The 11478-nt window shown below is 45.4% G+C and overlaps 3 protein-coding genes across 6 annotated transcripts in view; 2 read left to right on the top strand and 1 right to left on the bottom strand.

The window, feature by feature from the left end:
- LOC113205294 (ADP-ribosylation factor-like protein 13B) overlaps positions 1-2383 on the top strand; it is a 12202-nt gene extending 9819 nt beyond the window's left edge. For 2 of the 4 annotated variants that reach the window (XM_052267931.1, XM_052267933.1), the window contains exons 3-9: positions 337-470; positions 558-673; positions 773-961; positions 1045-1231; positions 1314-1796; positions 1884-2028; positions 2112-2383. In XM_052267931.1, the coding sequence (XP_052123891.1) occupies positions 337-470; positions 558-673; positions 773-961; positions 1045-1231; positions 1314-1796; positions 1884-2028; positions 2112-2224 (1367 nt within the window). In that variant the 3' untranslated portion in view covers positions 2225-2383. Of the gene's footprint in view, positions 1-148; positions 220-336; positions 471-557; positions 674-772; positions 962-1044; positions 1232-1313; positions 1797-1883; positions 2029-2111 lie in introns of all 4 variants that reach the window. The other 2 variants (XM_026420858.2, XM_052267932.1) reach the window with 2 other exon arrangements.
- Positions 2384-2790: 407 nt separating this feature from the next.
- On the bottom strand, positions 2791-6419 carry LOC113205295 (lysM and putative peptidoglycan-binding domain-containing protein 2). The gene is made up of 3 exons (XM_026420861.2): positions 6177-6419; positions 5560-5843; positions 2791-5479 (listed from the first exon to the last, which is right to left on the bottom strand). Exons 1-3 carry the CDS (start codon positions 6339-6341, stop codon positions 5278-5280), a joined length of 651 nt encoding a protein of 216 aa, XP_026276646.1. The 5' UTR covers positions 6342-6419; the 3' UTR covers positions 2791-5277.
- Positions 6420-6552: 133 nt separating this feature from the next.
- LOC113205314 (tubby-related protein 4) overlaps positions 6553-11478 on the top strand; it is a 43776-nt gene continuing 38850 nt past the window's right edge. Inside the window, exon 1 of the mRNA XM_052267949.1 lies at positions 6553-7151. Coding sequence (XP_052123909.1) covers positions 7056-7151 — 96 coding nt within the window. The 5' untranslated portion in view covers positions 6553-7055. The remainder of the gene's footprint in view (positions 7152-11478) is intronic.

Genomic DNA, 11478 nt, shown 5'->3' with positions numbered 1-11478 from the left:
TCTCTCTGTCAAGGGAAGGTCCTAAGTCCTGTATCACGAGAGAAGGGCTGTTAATGTTTGTAATTGATCACAATTATTACAAGAAATATAAACCATTAACACACTTTTGCTTATTGCCTCTCATTTTCATTTCTTTTCCTTTATTCAGGAAAATTGTTCTACTGCTGGTAGGACTTGATAATGCTGGAAAAACTGCAGCTGCAAAAGGCTTGCTGAAAGGTATCAACAATACTAGTAGAGGCAATATCAATTTATTTAAAAAATAAAGGTGGAAAAAAGATAAACATAAAATATTGTTGAGTTTCACTTTATTATCGCCTTTGATTTTTCTTACAGAAAACACGCACCCTACTGTGCCAACTGTTGGGTTTTCTTCCTATACTCTTTTACATAGAAGATACTCAATAGTTATTTATGATTTGGGAGGAGGTCCACAGATAAGAGACATATGGTCTGAATACTATGCAGATGTAAGTTGACATTCCATCTATATTTATAGAAGACTTGCATCAATTACAGGATGATTGATGGCCTCAATCTTGTTAAATTCTTTTCAGGTGCATGGGATTATTTACGTCATTGATGCAAGTGATTCAGGAAGAATAAATGAAAGTTCTACTGTTCTGACACAACTTTTAAGAAATGAAATGTTGAAGGGAAAACCTCTTTTACTGTATGTTGAAAATTTGACTGCGGTTCCTGCCGCCTGTTAAAACTCCTGAAATTATTTTTCAACAATTTATATTAATTGAATTTATTCCTTAAATTCCAGTCTAGCCAACAAGCAGGATGTTGATGGTGCACTTGATGAAATTGATGTTGTTGAGAGACTCAATTTAGAAACAATTGTAAATGAACTAAAGTGTCAAACTTTAGTGGAAACTTGTTGTGCTGTACCACCACCAAGCAATTCTAGGCTGCGTAAAGCATATACTGATCCAGGAATACAGAATGGCTTTAGGTTCTTATGCTTTTGAATTTATTCTGGAGCTCTCCCAAAAAAACTTTTTCTTGAAGTGAATCATTTATTTGCTTTTCATGTAGATGGATAATAAATCAAATTATAAAAGACTTCTCTGCTATTAACAGCAGAGTAGAAAAAGATACTAAAGCAGCTCAAGTTCAGCTGTTAGTAGAAAAGGAAAATAGGAGGAAAAGGGTTGAAGAACAGCGCCGAGAAAGAGAAGAACGGGAAGGGACAATTATAATACCCCTTCGCGACGGCTCTCCTGTATGGATTTTATATCTACTTTTACTTGCACCCTTCCATGCTGCTTTTTCTCCTCATGAGCTAACATTTTTTTTTATCACAGGAAAGCCTAAAGAGCAGGATCATTACCGTTCAACCACCAGGCATTCTTGATACACAGCAGTTATCATCTGAGGAAAAAGCTAATCCCTCTGACTCTCAGGACAGTGGCTTTACTATTCAAACTGGAGATAGAGATAGTGATTCATTGAGTACAGTCATTAGTAAAGACAGTGCCGTTCAGTCAATACACAATGTTAAAGCAGATGATGGTTCAGAAAAATCAACCAGAAACAGCTTTGGTACGGATCTCAAACCCTGTGTTTTTACTTTATCATTAGTTATACCACCATTGAACCATGTGAAAAAGAACTCAGATATATCCCTCCCTATTGTAGAGTTGAAACCTAAAAGGAAACCATTTACGAAACGATCAAATAAGACTGCACCAGCCAACTTTCCAACAGAACAACAGTCAATGGAAACCAGACCGGGTGCTCCACACCGACTGCCACCACTGACTCCTCAGCCTAATCATGTCAAGATGGTGAGAATGGTTTCGGTTCATTCTGTAAGATAACTGGTTAATTTTTGATTTTTAACAACAGCTGCTATAACTTTTCTTATTTTTTAGTTTGAAGTAAAATCAAAACGACAAAGGTTTGTAACGTCAATGAGCCTGTCATTTGACAGAAGTTTATCTGATTTGACTGATGAGGAAAGATCGCAAAACTTGGTCAGCTTCCCATCAGACTGGCAGCTTTTGAGGCACCAGAAAGGTTTGTTGGCCAATATACATCAAGTACATAGTTGTCAAAAAACATAATTTTTGCTCAACATGTACATTTAATGCAAATTACAGGCAAGGAACAGAGACTTGATGAATCAAATGAGAGCAATGAAACAGATACACTAGGTAAGACTTTTGTTGTCTCTAGGGGTGTTTCATCTATTGCAGGTAGTGACAACCATTAAACTAGAAGACTCAAAAATTACTTATAAAATAGATATTAAATTATTTCTTCATTTGCAACAAATTGTTGTTTAATCTAGTCAGTATATCTAGTCAGTAGATAGTTATGATTCTGTAAGTTTTCTGACTATCATTATATGTAAAATATAGATGCATGAGCATATGTTGTAACCAAGGTTTCTTTGCCCTGTCCTGTTTTGAGTGTATCAGCGAATACATCTGTCTTTAACGAAAGAGTTAACTCTTTCGTTCAAGCATCTGTGTTGAAGGTTTGCATACTCACTCTGGCAATAAGGCCAGTATGCAAACCAGCAACACTGCGTAGTTGTACTCTCTGTTACACCAACTACTACACCACTCCAAAAACAACAAAAAAGAGAAATTCAAAAATCAGTACCACAAAGCAAAAAAATTTTGTAGAATTGACCAAAACTTTTAGGCAAATATCAAAGTTGAGAATTGTTTTTACTGAAAAGTTAATGAAGGTTTTATTGTGAAAGTTTTGAGTATATATACATAAAATAATACATCACCAGGTACAACATTCTCAAAAAATCTAGCTGTACAATCAATCCTTGGAATGGCTTTAATCTTATTACAGTTCATGAAAATTACATACATATTTCTTCATTTAATGGTATTCATTATACATTATGTCAAATTTTAGGATATTCTTCGATATCTTAGATTTTTCGCCGTCGAAACGAAGAAGCCAGTATCATTCAGACAAAAACAAAAAGGTAAGCTAATTCGTATGTCAGTCAGAAGAAAAAAAGAAAACACCAAAGAAACCACCTCAAATGCTGGAAGTCTATCTACCTATTTGTGATGACTAGAACTTCCTTCAATGTTTATGTAACTTTAAGTACCACAATGTCATAGAAAAAATAGTGAAAATATGAGAATTACAAAACATGGACATGTCATGTGTCTTTTTAATTTTTTCTATCAAGCAAGTAGAATTAGCTCAACTGCAGACGCAATACATGATTTAGTCATGTTAAGCTGAGTAAAAGGCTTTCCTGCATTCGCTAGGCGATCCGATCCACTGAAAAATTGTGAAATAGAACATTTAGAGCTGTTATTGTGAAATGATTGAATACTGTCAATTTGCCCAAGAAACAATGCGACAACAACAGAATGTGATGTGGGACAACTGAAGACATATGAAATAAATAATCAAAGGAATCACAATTAATAAAATATTAAGCCTACCCAAGAAAAACTCCAGTCCGAGTCTAATTCTAGTCCACACTTACTCCACGCTTAAATTTGACTACCCGAGTAGTTGTCATGATATGTGAGGGGCTATAACTGAAAACTGACATGAAAGCACCACCAAAATGTAGCAATTATCTGTGTCAAATGATTCAGGAAACTTCTTTTATCACCATACACAAATTTTAACATAAATCTGAAGTAAATATCACTACAAATCACATACCTGAGGCATCCTGTTCCATAGTCCTAATACTCAGCTAATCCCAGACAATTGACAACAGCAGTGAAAATCAATGTTTTGATTCAGTGCAGTCCTAGACGTGACACAGCAACAAAACATGCAAACCATAAAAAGGAGCATTATAGAGAGCTGTAAACAGAACATGCAACTAGCGCCCGGAGTGTACTCAAAAACCACAATTGTATTCATACAATACAATATGTTACAGTACACAAAGATATACCACTATAAAATGTTCATATTTAATCCAAACAATATAATGGCTGGTGTTAGTTTTGGAAAATGAGTGAGCACAAGCATACATTTATGCAGTACAAAAGACTGTTACAGACACGGAACTCTGGTTGCAAAGACAACAAGTACACCACTCCCATTACAGTCAATTATCTGGGAAATTAGCTTAGTTTTCTATGTATTTACTGGACATGAGAGAGGTTTTTACTATTGTACCACTTATCATCCAAAACCAACATAACTTGATCAATGCAATTCTCACATTTTTTGACAAAAAAATCTGTTGAACACACACTTTTTTCTGCACAACTCTTAACCATGAAAGGCAATAAATTGCGCTACTTATTTAAACTTAAAAAAAGGCAACAATGATTTTAAGCTTTAATCCAACAGAATTTACAAGTTGATTTGAAGCTTAGAATTGTAACTAGTGTACTTATAAAATCAATCTTGTAAAATGCTTTCATTGAATGAAAATGAAATTCACTGAAAGCATTGATGCAAAAACAAAACCACATTTACAGCACAGCCAGATAAACCAGCCATTAACACCATGGCAAGAATTTAACACAGGCTTATCACTCTTGAGGCTTGATAAAGCTACCTTTGAAAAACTATAACAATATTTTAACAATGTCTTAATTAAACTTGACCCAATATTTCAAAGGAAACAAGTGGTATATTATAGTAAGATAAAATATTTCGCTCTGACTATAGACTCTATACAATAATAAAATAATATGTTGAACAGACTATGCAAAAACTAATTAGGGCACTGAAAAATTAATTTTGCAGAAACTAATTTGTGACAGTTTAATTATGATTGCCTCAGTAAAGATGATCTAGATAACAAAAACATACATCAAATTCAATGAGAAATAATGAAACACAGCAATGTCTCAATTACTCTCTTTGAACACATACAAATTAACAGTCTTGAATATAACCTAAACATTGGAAACAAAGGATAGACCGCATTACAATTTTTATATAGGGTAAATTGCTCTTTACTCTAAATACACAGCAACCATTCAGGCTGGCAACAATAGTTCAACACAATTTGTGATGAAAAGAAAAACAATGCAAAAACTCAAAATCAATAATTTAAATAGAGAATCTGGCAATTCTCCGAGACGATAAGTATTAAATTTGATGAGCTATCTGATGAAAGCCTATCAGTCATAATTGAATTCTGTATAGTAGTAGCTAGAATGTAACAATCAAGCAATGATGCAATAAAATTTGAAAAATAAATTCAAGTTTATATTTCTGGTAAATTTATCCTTTGGTTCTATCACTTATTTTTCTTCGCACATTCAAAATGAAATAGCTACCACAACTTTCACATTTCTTGATATTTTACAATTCAAACATTTCGTCTTGTTCCCTTTGAAGACGCTGAAGGGACGTTCTTACTTTTCGTCCTTGTGTCATCACTATCGGGTGAGGTGGAGAGAGGATTTCAGATGAAGATGGGGCCACTATCTGATGTTGGTTTTGCTGACGCAGCCTTGAAACTGGTGGCCGCTTACGGGAAAATATGTCATCTTCAGAGAAAAGACTATAAAAAAAAGGTAATTGTGAGTGAAAATGATCAAACTTAAATAAGGGTAATACTGTTTAAGTAGTATGTTAACTAACCTGCTGCTCCCTTGAACTTTCTGAACTTGATTTTTAGTACTAGCTATTGATGAATCAATTTTGTCCAAAAATTCATTGATACTGTGCTCATCTGAAAAGCCATTTTCCACGGAAGAACTTGAACTTGGTGACATCGGTGAAGCTGGCGATGAGACAAGGCTTGCACTTGCAGATCCAGCAGGTGACAGGAGCCCATCAGTGTCTGGGACGGGGATCATAAGAAACTCCCTTAGAAATAAACTGTCGTTGGCAAACAGCCTGTTTGCCCGTCGAATTTGTTCAGTCTGCAAAATATGAAAAAAAAAAAAATTGATGTGAGCTTGGATAACAGAGCATCATATATCAATACTGGGAATAAATCATGAATCTGAATATAAAGTTAGAGAGACTGTTGCAGTGTAAAACAGTGAATACATTATGTCTAACAACAAAACATAACCTAGATATGTTGACCAGCTACATTCAGTAGGGCAAAGGGCACAGTCCCCGAGTTGCGATCAGACAGAAAAGGGTAATCTGCGAGGCGTGCCAGCGTCGAGTGGGGCTCGGACACCACTGATAACGCCCGTTCTACGGCGACCTGGACGTACGGCCCTAACCTGCAAACGGCGACTTACCGTGACTCCGTAACGCAGTGCCAGCCCCTGGAGCGTATCGGTTTTGCAGACAACATGCTTTATCAAGTGTTCGGGCCTCCTCTGGCTGCTGGTGCTCCCGTACCGCTTGAGGGAGCGCGCGGAATCCCTGATGGATCGCTTTTCGTCTAGGGCCCCGTCTGCCATTGTGTAACGCGGGCATCACCTCCGACACCAACACTCGAGTGCAGTGCAGAGGGAATCGGGTCAGCTGATCAGTCCTAAAAGTCGGGCAAGAGCGCCGCCGGGAGGGCGCGACCAGTCGGGCCAACCTGACGCGCGGGTTTCCCCTGTGTGCAGAAGCAGCGGGAGCCAGTGAATATGTAGCAAGAGCCCCCGCCTTTATGGACTTCGGCGGACGAACAACTCGCAAAATGAAGAGCCCACCAAACGAGACGCTGCTCGGCCGTCGCAAGGATCCAGAGGCACCCGCTGGGAGTGACGTGACAGAGCGCGGCGGGAAAAGGACAACAACCTGCTCCGGGGAGCACAGCCTGTCGCCCGACACGCTCGCGCGGCCGTGGGAGGAACTCGCACAAGGCGGCGCCGTACAAAATCAATACTTTGCCCTGCCTCTGGTCGGCCAGACCGAGGCGCCCTCCCCTCTGTGTCTGTGTCGCACGCGCCCCAGCAGCAGCACCCCGCGCTGCGCTCCTCCCTGCACTGCCTCTCCGAGGTGCGATCCTCCTGGCCAGCGGGAAGAAGATGATGGGAGCCGAGACCACCAAGCTCTGAGCAGAGCGCGCCGACGTGCGGCCGGGGGGCCAGGGGCCAGCGGGCCGCGCGAGTGTCCTCCTGGTCATCCTGGCGATGTGAGCCCGCCAGTGTCCACCCCCCGCGCAGCCCGCCACCACCATAACCATGAACGTGCACTGGGAGCGGAACACCAACGCCAAGTGCGACTGCACCATCCTCAACCTCACCTGGATGGGCAAGGTGCCCGAGGAGCTCCCGGAGGTGAGTACCCCGCGGCGTCCGCGGCGGCCAAGGAGGGCGAGAGGCCACCGTCGAGGCCACGGCAGGGCACGGTGACGGGACGGAGAGGTTAGGGGATCACAACACACATGCCCTGCTCGGCCTGTGCCCGGGCTGCTCGGCGGCGTGCAGGGCCGCGCGGCGGAGGGCGGGACGGCCGAGGAGCAGGGAGGCGGACGATGGGGAGGTCCCCGGCGAGCGGCCCGCGAGACAGCCTTGTACGGCTTCGAGGGGCTCTCTGGGCTTTGGGGACGGGGCGACGACCACCACAGTGTCCGGGCGCGGGGGCGTTAAAGGCGCTGCCGCTGGCGGGGTGTTGTTCTAGCTCAGCCCGGGTGGGTGCTGTGGGCGGCGTCAGTGAGGACAGAGGGCGAGCCCGCCTAGGGCACAACAACAACGTTTTAGAGGTGCTCGGGGGTAAAAGAGGGGGGGGGGGCAAGGGGACCTGCCTGCCTCCCTCCCGGTCAAGGTCCGCGTTGTCCCAAAGGGCCTCTCAGGCCGTGTGCGCGCAGGGTCGTGGGTTGACACGGGGCGCACGCCCTGAGGGACCGCCAGGTGTAACCTGCAAACCCGGAGCGTATCGCACAACGTGCAGCGTACTGTTAACGTGTAGGGCCTAACGTGTATAACGTTTGTGGCAAGGTGACGGTGGGTCCAGGCCCACGAACGTTTTGTGGTTGTCTGCGTCGGACAGCGTTAGCCACGCCACCAGACCGATTGGTCATCCACCAAGGTGCCCCGTTGAAATGACAGGTTTGAGTTCAGCTCCAAGAGTTCGACCGGATCAGAAAAACGTAACTGTGCGCGGAGATTCGAACCCCTGCCCTGTGACTCACGGGACAGACTCCCAACCGGCGCGGCTACGACGCCACGGTATCAATGCCCGGGCGAGCTAGCGTAAAGGCACGCGTCACCACAGAGCTTAAGCGGGAGAAGAACGGAAAAATTTGTTGTTTTTCAACAAAAATATTTGATAATTATAAAGGTAAAATTGTCACGGCTTTTGGAGGTAATTTTACTGCCGACCGCACAGAGGTGATTCACATCTAAAGCTTGGTGGTGGTTCACCGAGAGGTAAATGTAGTATAGTACTTTCGGCGATGTTGTAAATCCCCTAGAGGTAATTAGCCAAGCGTTCCTCCTTCTAGTTTCCCCTTCTAGTTCGATGACCAGTCCTTAGAGTTACCGTGCCCATACCACGGATCGCTGTGAAAAGGGGTGCTGGCGTGCTGGTCCTTGGCTGCCCATCTCTTAGTCGAGTTCGTTCTCTACGAAAAGTTTACGGTTGAGTCATCAATATTTTTGATACCAAACATCAAAATGTTGTTTGATCCATCCGCATTAGTCCTACGGTTGTGCGCATCGAAATTACAGTTGCCGTAAATGGATCCTCCATAGAAGGTACAAGTACGTCCGCACGTCCGTTCTCTCGGAGTCATTCGTGAATGACACTGAAGCTCGGCGCCTGCGAGACTCGGGGTAGGCCACCCCGCAGTACACGCATGCAGTGCAGCCGAGATGTTGCCTACGCACCAGGCGCTACGAGAGCTTTGCAAAGGTCGAACTCGGCAGGTTCGTAACGGTGAATGACGGACGTTCTCTCTGGATGACCCCTGAACACAAGTTTGGCTCCTGTAAATTAAAAAGTTGATGCTCGTGTGACGGTCCCGCCGGGTGAAACACTGTTTGATGCGGTCGCGAGGAAGCATTCCTCTGAGTGTGGAGGTTGATTGGAGAGTCAGTTCGACACCCTGGATAGAGTAAAAGGCACGCAGTTTTTGCCACGAGATTCGAAATCCACGCCGTTCAGTTCGGCCGCTCCACCGCTCCACCCCGCTCGACCCCGCTCGACCCCGAGATCCATACCATACGGCGCAGCTCACTTTGCTGGAGACTCATACGCAGCAGTGCTCTTAGCGAAGGACTGCGTGGGGACGTGGGGATCTCGGATCCATGGCGGCGGCCGAGAACTACGCGGATCCTTTTGGGTCCAGAGGGCGCTGAACTAATTTGCGTGCCTCCCTATAGCTAAATTCAGGCGATGTTTCAAATTCGCTCTGAAAACCCAACAGCATGCATTGCATGCGTTATTTAAAGCATGCATGGTCATGGTATGCACACTGTATTTAACGCATGCATTGAGATGCATGCTGTATTAATGCATGCATTGAGATGCATGCTGTTGCTACAACTCGATTTCGTGAACTTTTCGGTTTTATTTTTGATAAGCCCATCAGATTCCTTGCTGCTTTAAATAACGCATTCAATGCATGCTGTTGGGTTTTCCGATCGAGTTAAAACGAGCCAGTTCACTTGTGCGTGAGTCCCAGAGTCCCATGTCGACCCCTCGTCTGCAGGGACGCTAGTCCTTTTCTAGGTAAGCCGCGGCGCTGGATCTCGAGTACTCCGAAACCCTAGCTCTCCGGGGCGCCTTCGCCTGGGCGCTCGCCCGCCCGTTGGCTCACACGCCTGCTGCTCTCCGACTTTCCTTCCCTGAACATGGCTTACACGTCTGTAGCCTTGACTTGCCTGGCGACCCGTCGCGCTGTCGACACTTCGATTGGCAAACGCGCACCTCATTCAATAGAGCGACGCGGCGAGGTACGGGGCAAGGGCTTGGGGAGGGGGGGCGAGGGCTCCCACAACAAGGGCCCCCAAGGGCTCCGCGGCGCACAGGTGGTCGTGCTGCCCCCGGCGCAGCCCGCGCAGCCCGGCCGGGTCACGGCTAGGGTGCTGGGACCCGGGGGCCGCCGGGGGCCGCCGGGGGCGGGGCTCCGGCAGAGCGCAGAGCTGGCAGCACTGCTCTCTCTCTCTCTCTCTCTCTCTCTCTCTCTCTCTCTCTCTCTCTCTCTCTCTCTCACTCTCTCGCGTGTGCTCCAGTGCTACCGCGGCCCCGGCTCGATACTTATCATCTTCCGCTATTCCTGTCTCTGAGAATGTGGGTCGGCCGACACCATCGAGAGAGAGAAAGAGAGCGAGAGAAAGAGAGAAAGAAAGAGAACGAGAGAAAGAGACAGACAGACAGACAGACAGACAGACAGACAGACAGACAGACAGACAGACAGACAGACAGACAGACAGACAGACAGACAGACAGACCGAGAGGTAGAATTTTTTAGAGGCATGATGCAATATGCTGAGTGTGAGCGAAGCGAGGTGGAGCAAGGAGGGTCGGAGCGCCCCCGGCTGGTAGGCGACCGCCCGGCTCCTCGGACACGCGCGCCGCCGTGTTGCCTATCCGTTGCCCGGCGGGCGCCTCGCGGTCCTGAGCACGGCTCGCACCTCCACCGGAGGGAGTGCAAAGGGCGCAAATTACGTCATTTTTCAAAAAAAAAAGAAAGAAGGCATGAGGGTGTGCTTCACTTTCTAGTTAGAGGACCACCGCCGTCGGCCCTCTTCCTACGCCGGGGGTCCGCGTTGGCACTTCACTAGCTGTTATGGAATTTGTCAATAACGGCAGTGTCGTGCCGGTGCAGAACCCCCGGTCTGTTCAACCACACCCCTCCGCCGGACACAGCCGCCACCACCAAGTCGCCGTCGACTTCCTCTTCAAGAATTGAACGGAAGCCCAAGACCTTCCGTCGTCTCTTTAAAAATAAAATAGTGAAAAGAACAGAGAAACAAACAAGAAGCGGTCCGCTGCGGCTGCGTTGGTCGGAGAAGCAGAGCGCAGAGGAACGCTTTTCGGTCTGTTTGCCGAGGGCTCCAACCGCTCCAGCAGCGTCGTCTCCACAACGGCTCCAGGACGCGGCTCCGGCAGCTCCAGCGGCCAATCACCATCAGCGACTGAAATAATTATCAACTCGGGGGATGGGGTCGGAGAGAGATTGGGCGATTTGATTTATTTAGAGTGAGAGAATGAGAGAGAGAGAGAGAGAGAGAGAGAGAGAGAGAGAGAGAGAGAGAGAGAGAGAGAGAGAGAGAGACAGAGAGAGACAGAGACAGAGACAGAGACAGAGACAGAGACAGACAGAGAGAGAGACAGAGACAGACAGACAGAGATAGAGAGAACCAGGGCACTCCCTGCAAATTGAAGCAGTAAAATAACTGGACAGTTTGAACTGCAAAACGAAAAATAGCGTAACTGCATGACACGAGTATGTAGAATGTAGAATATTCATCAGTAGAATATCACACGTTAAACAGTTTTCGTGATATTAACGAAAAAATGTTGAGAAGTTGTTCTTCGTGAGAAGTAATTCTCGAATGCTCTGAAAACTCAACAGTGTACATTGTATGCTGAAAAATCAGTGTACATAGAATGATTGCTGATATATCAGTGTACATGGAATGATTGCTGATATATCAG

This window comes from Frankliniella occidentalis, unplaced genomic scaffold (assembly GCF_000697945.3).
Source record: "Frankliniella occidentalis isolate FOCC.00 unplaced genomic scaffold, Focc_3.1 Scaffold61, whole genome shotgun sequence".
Classification (NCBI taxonomy): domain Eukaryota; kingdom Metazoa; phylum Arthropoda; class Insecta; order Thysanoptera; family Thripidae; genus Frankliniella; species Frankliniella occidentalis.
Note: the sequence above shows the minus strand (reverse complement) of the source record. Positions and strands in the feature narration are given on the sequence as shown.

Coding starts and splice junctions, on each gene's coding strand:
- LOC113205295 (XM_026420861.2), bottom strand. CDS start 6,341: ATGGCAGACGGGGCCCTAGACGAAAAGCGATCCATCAGGGATTCCGCG. Junction 5,844..6,176: donor CACTGCGTTACGGAGTCACG/GTAAGTCGCCGT, acceptor CATATTTTGCAG/ACTGAACAAATTCGACGGGC. Junction 5,480..5,559: donor AAAGTTCAAGGGAGCAGCAG/GTTAGTTAACAT, acceptor TTTTTTTTATAG/TCTTTTCTCTGAAGATGACA.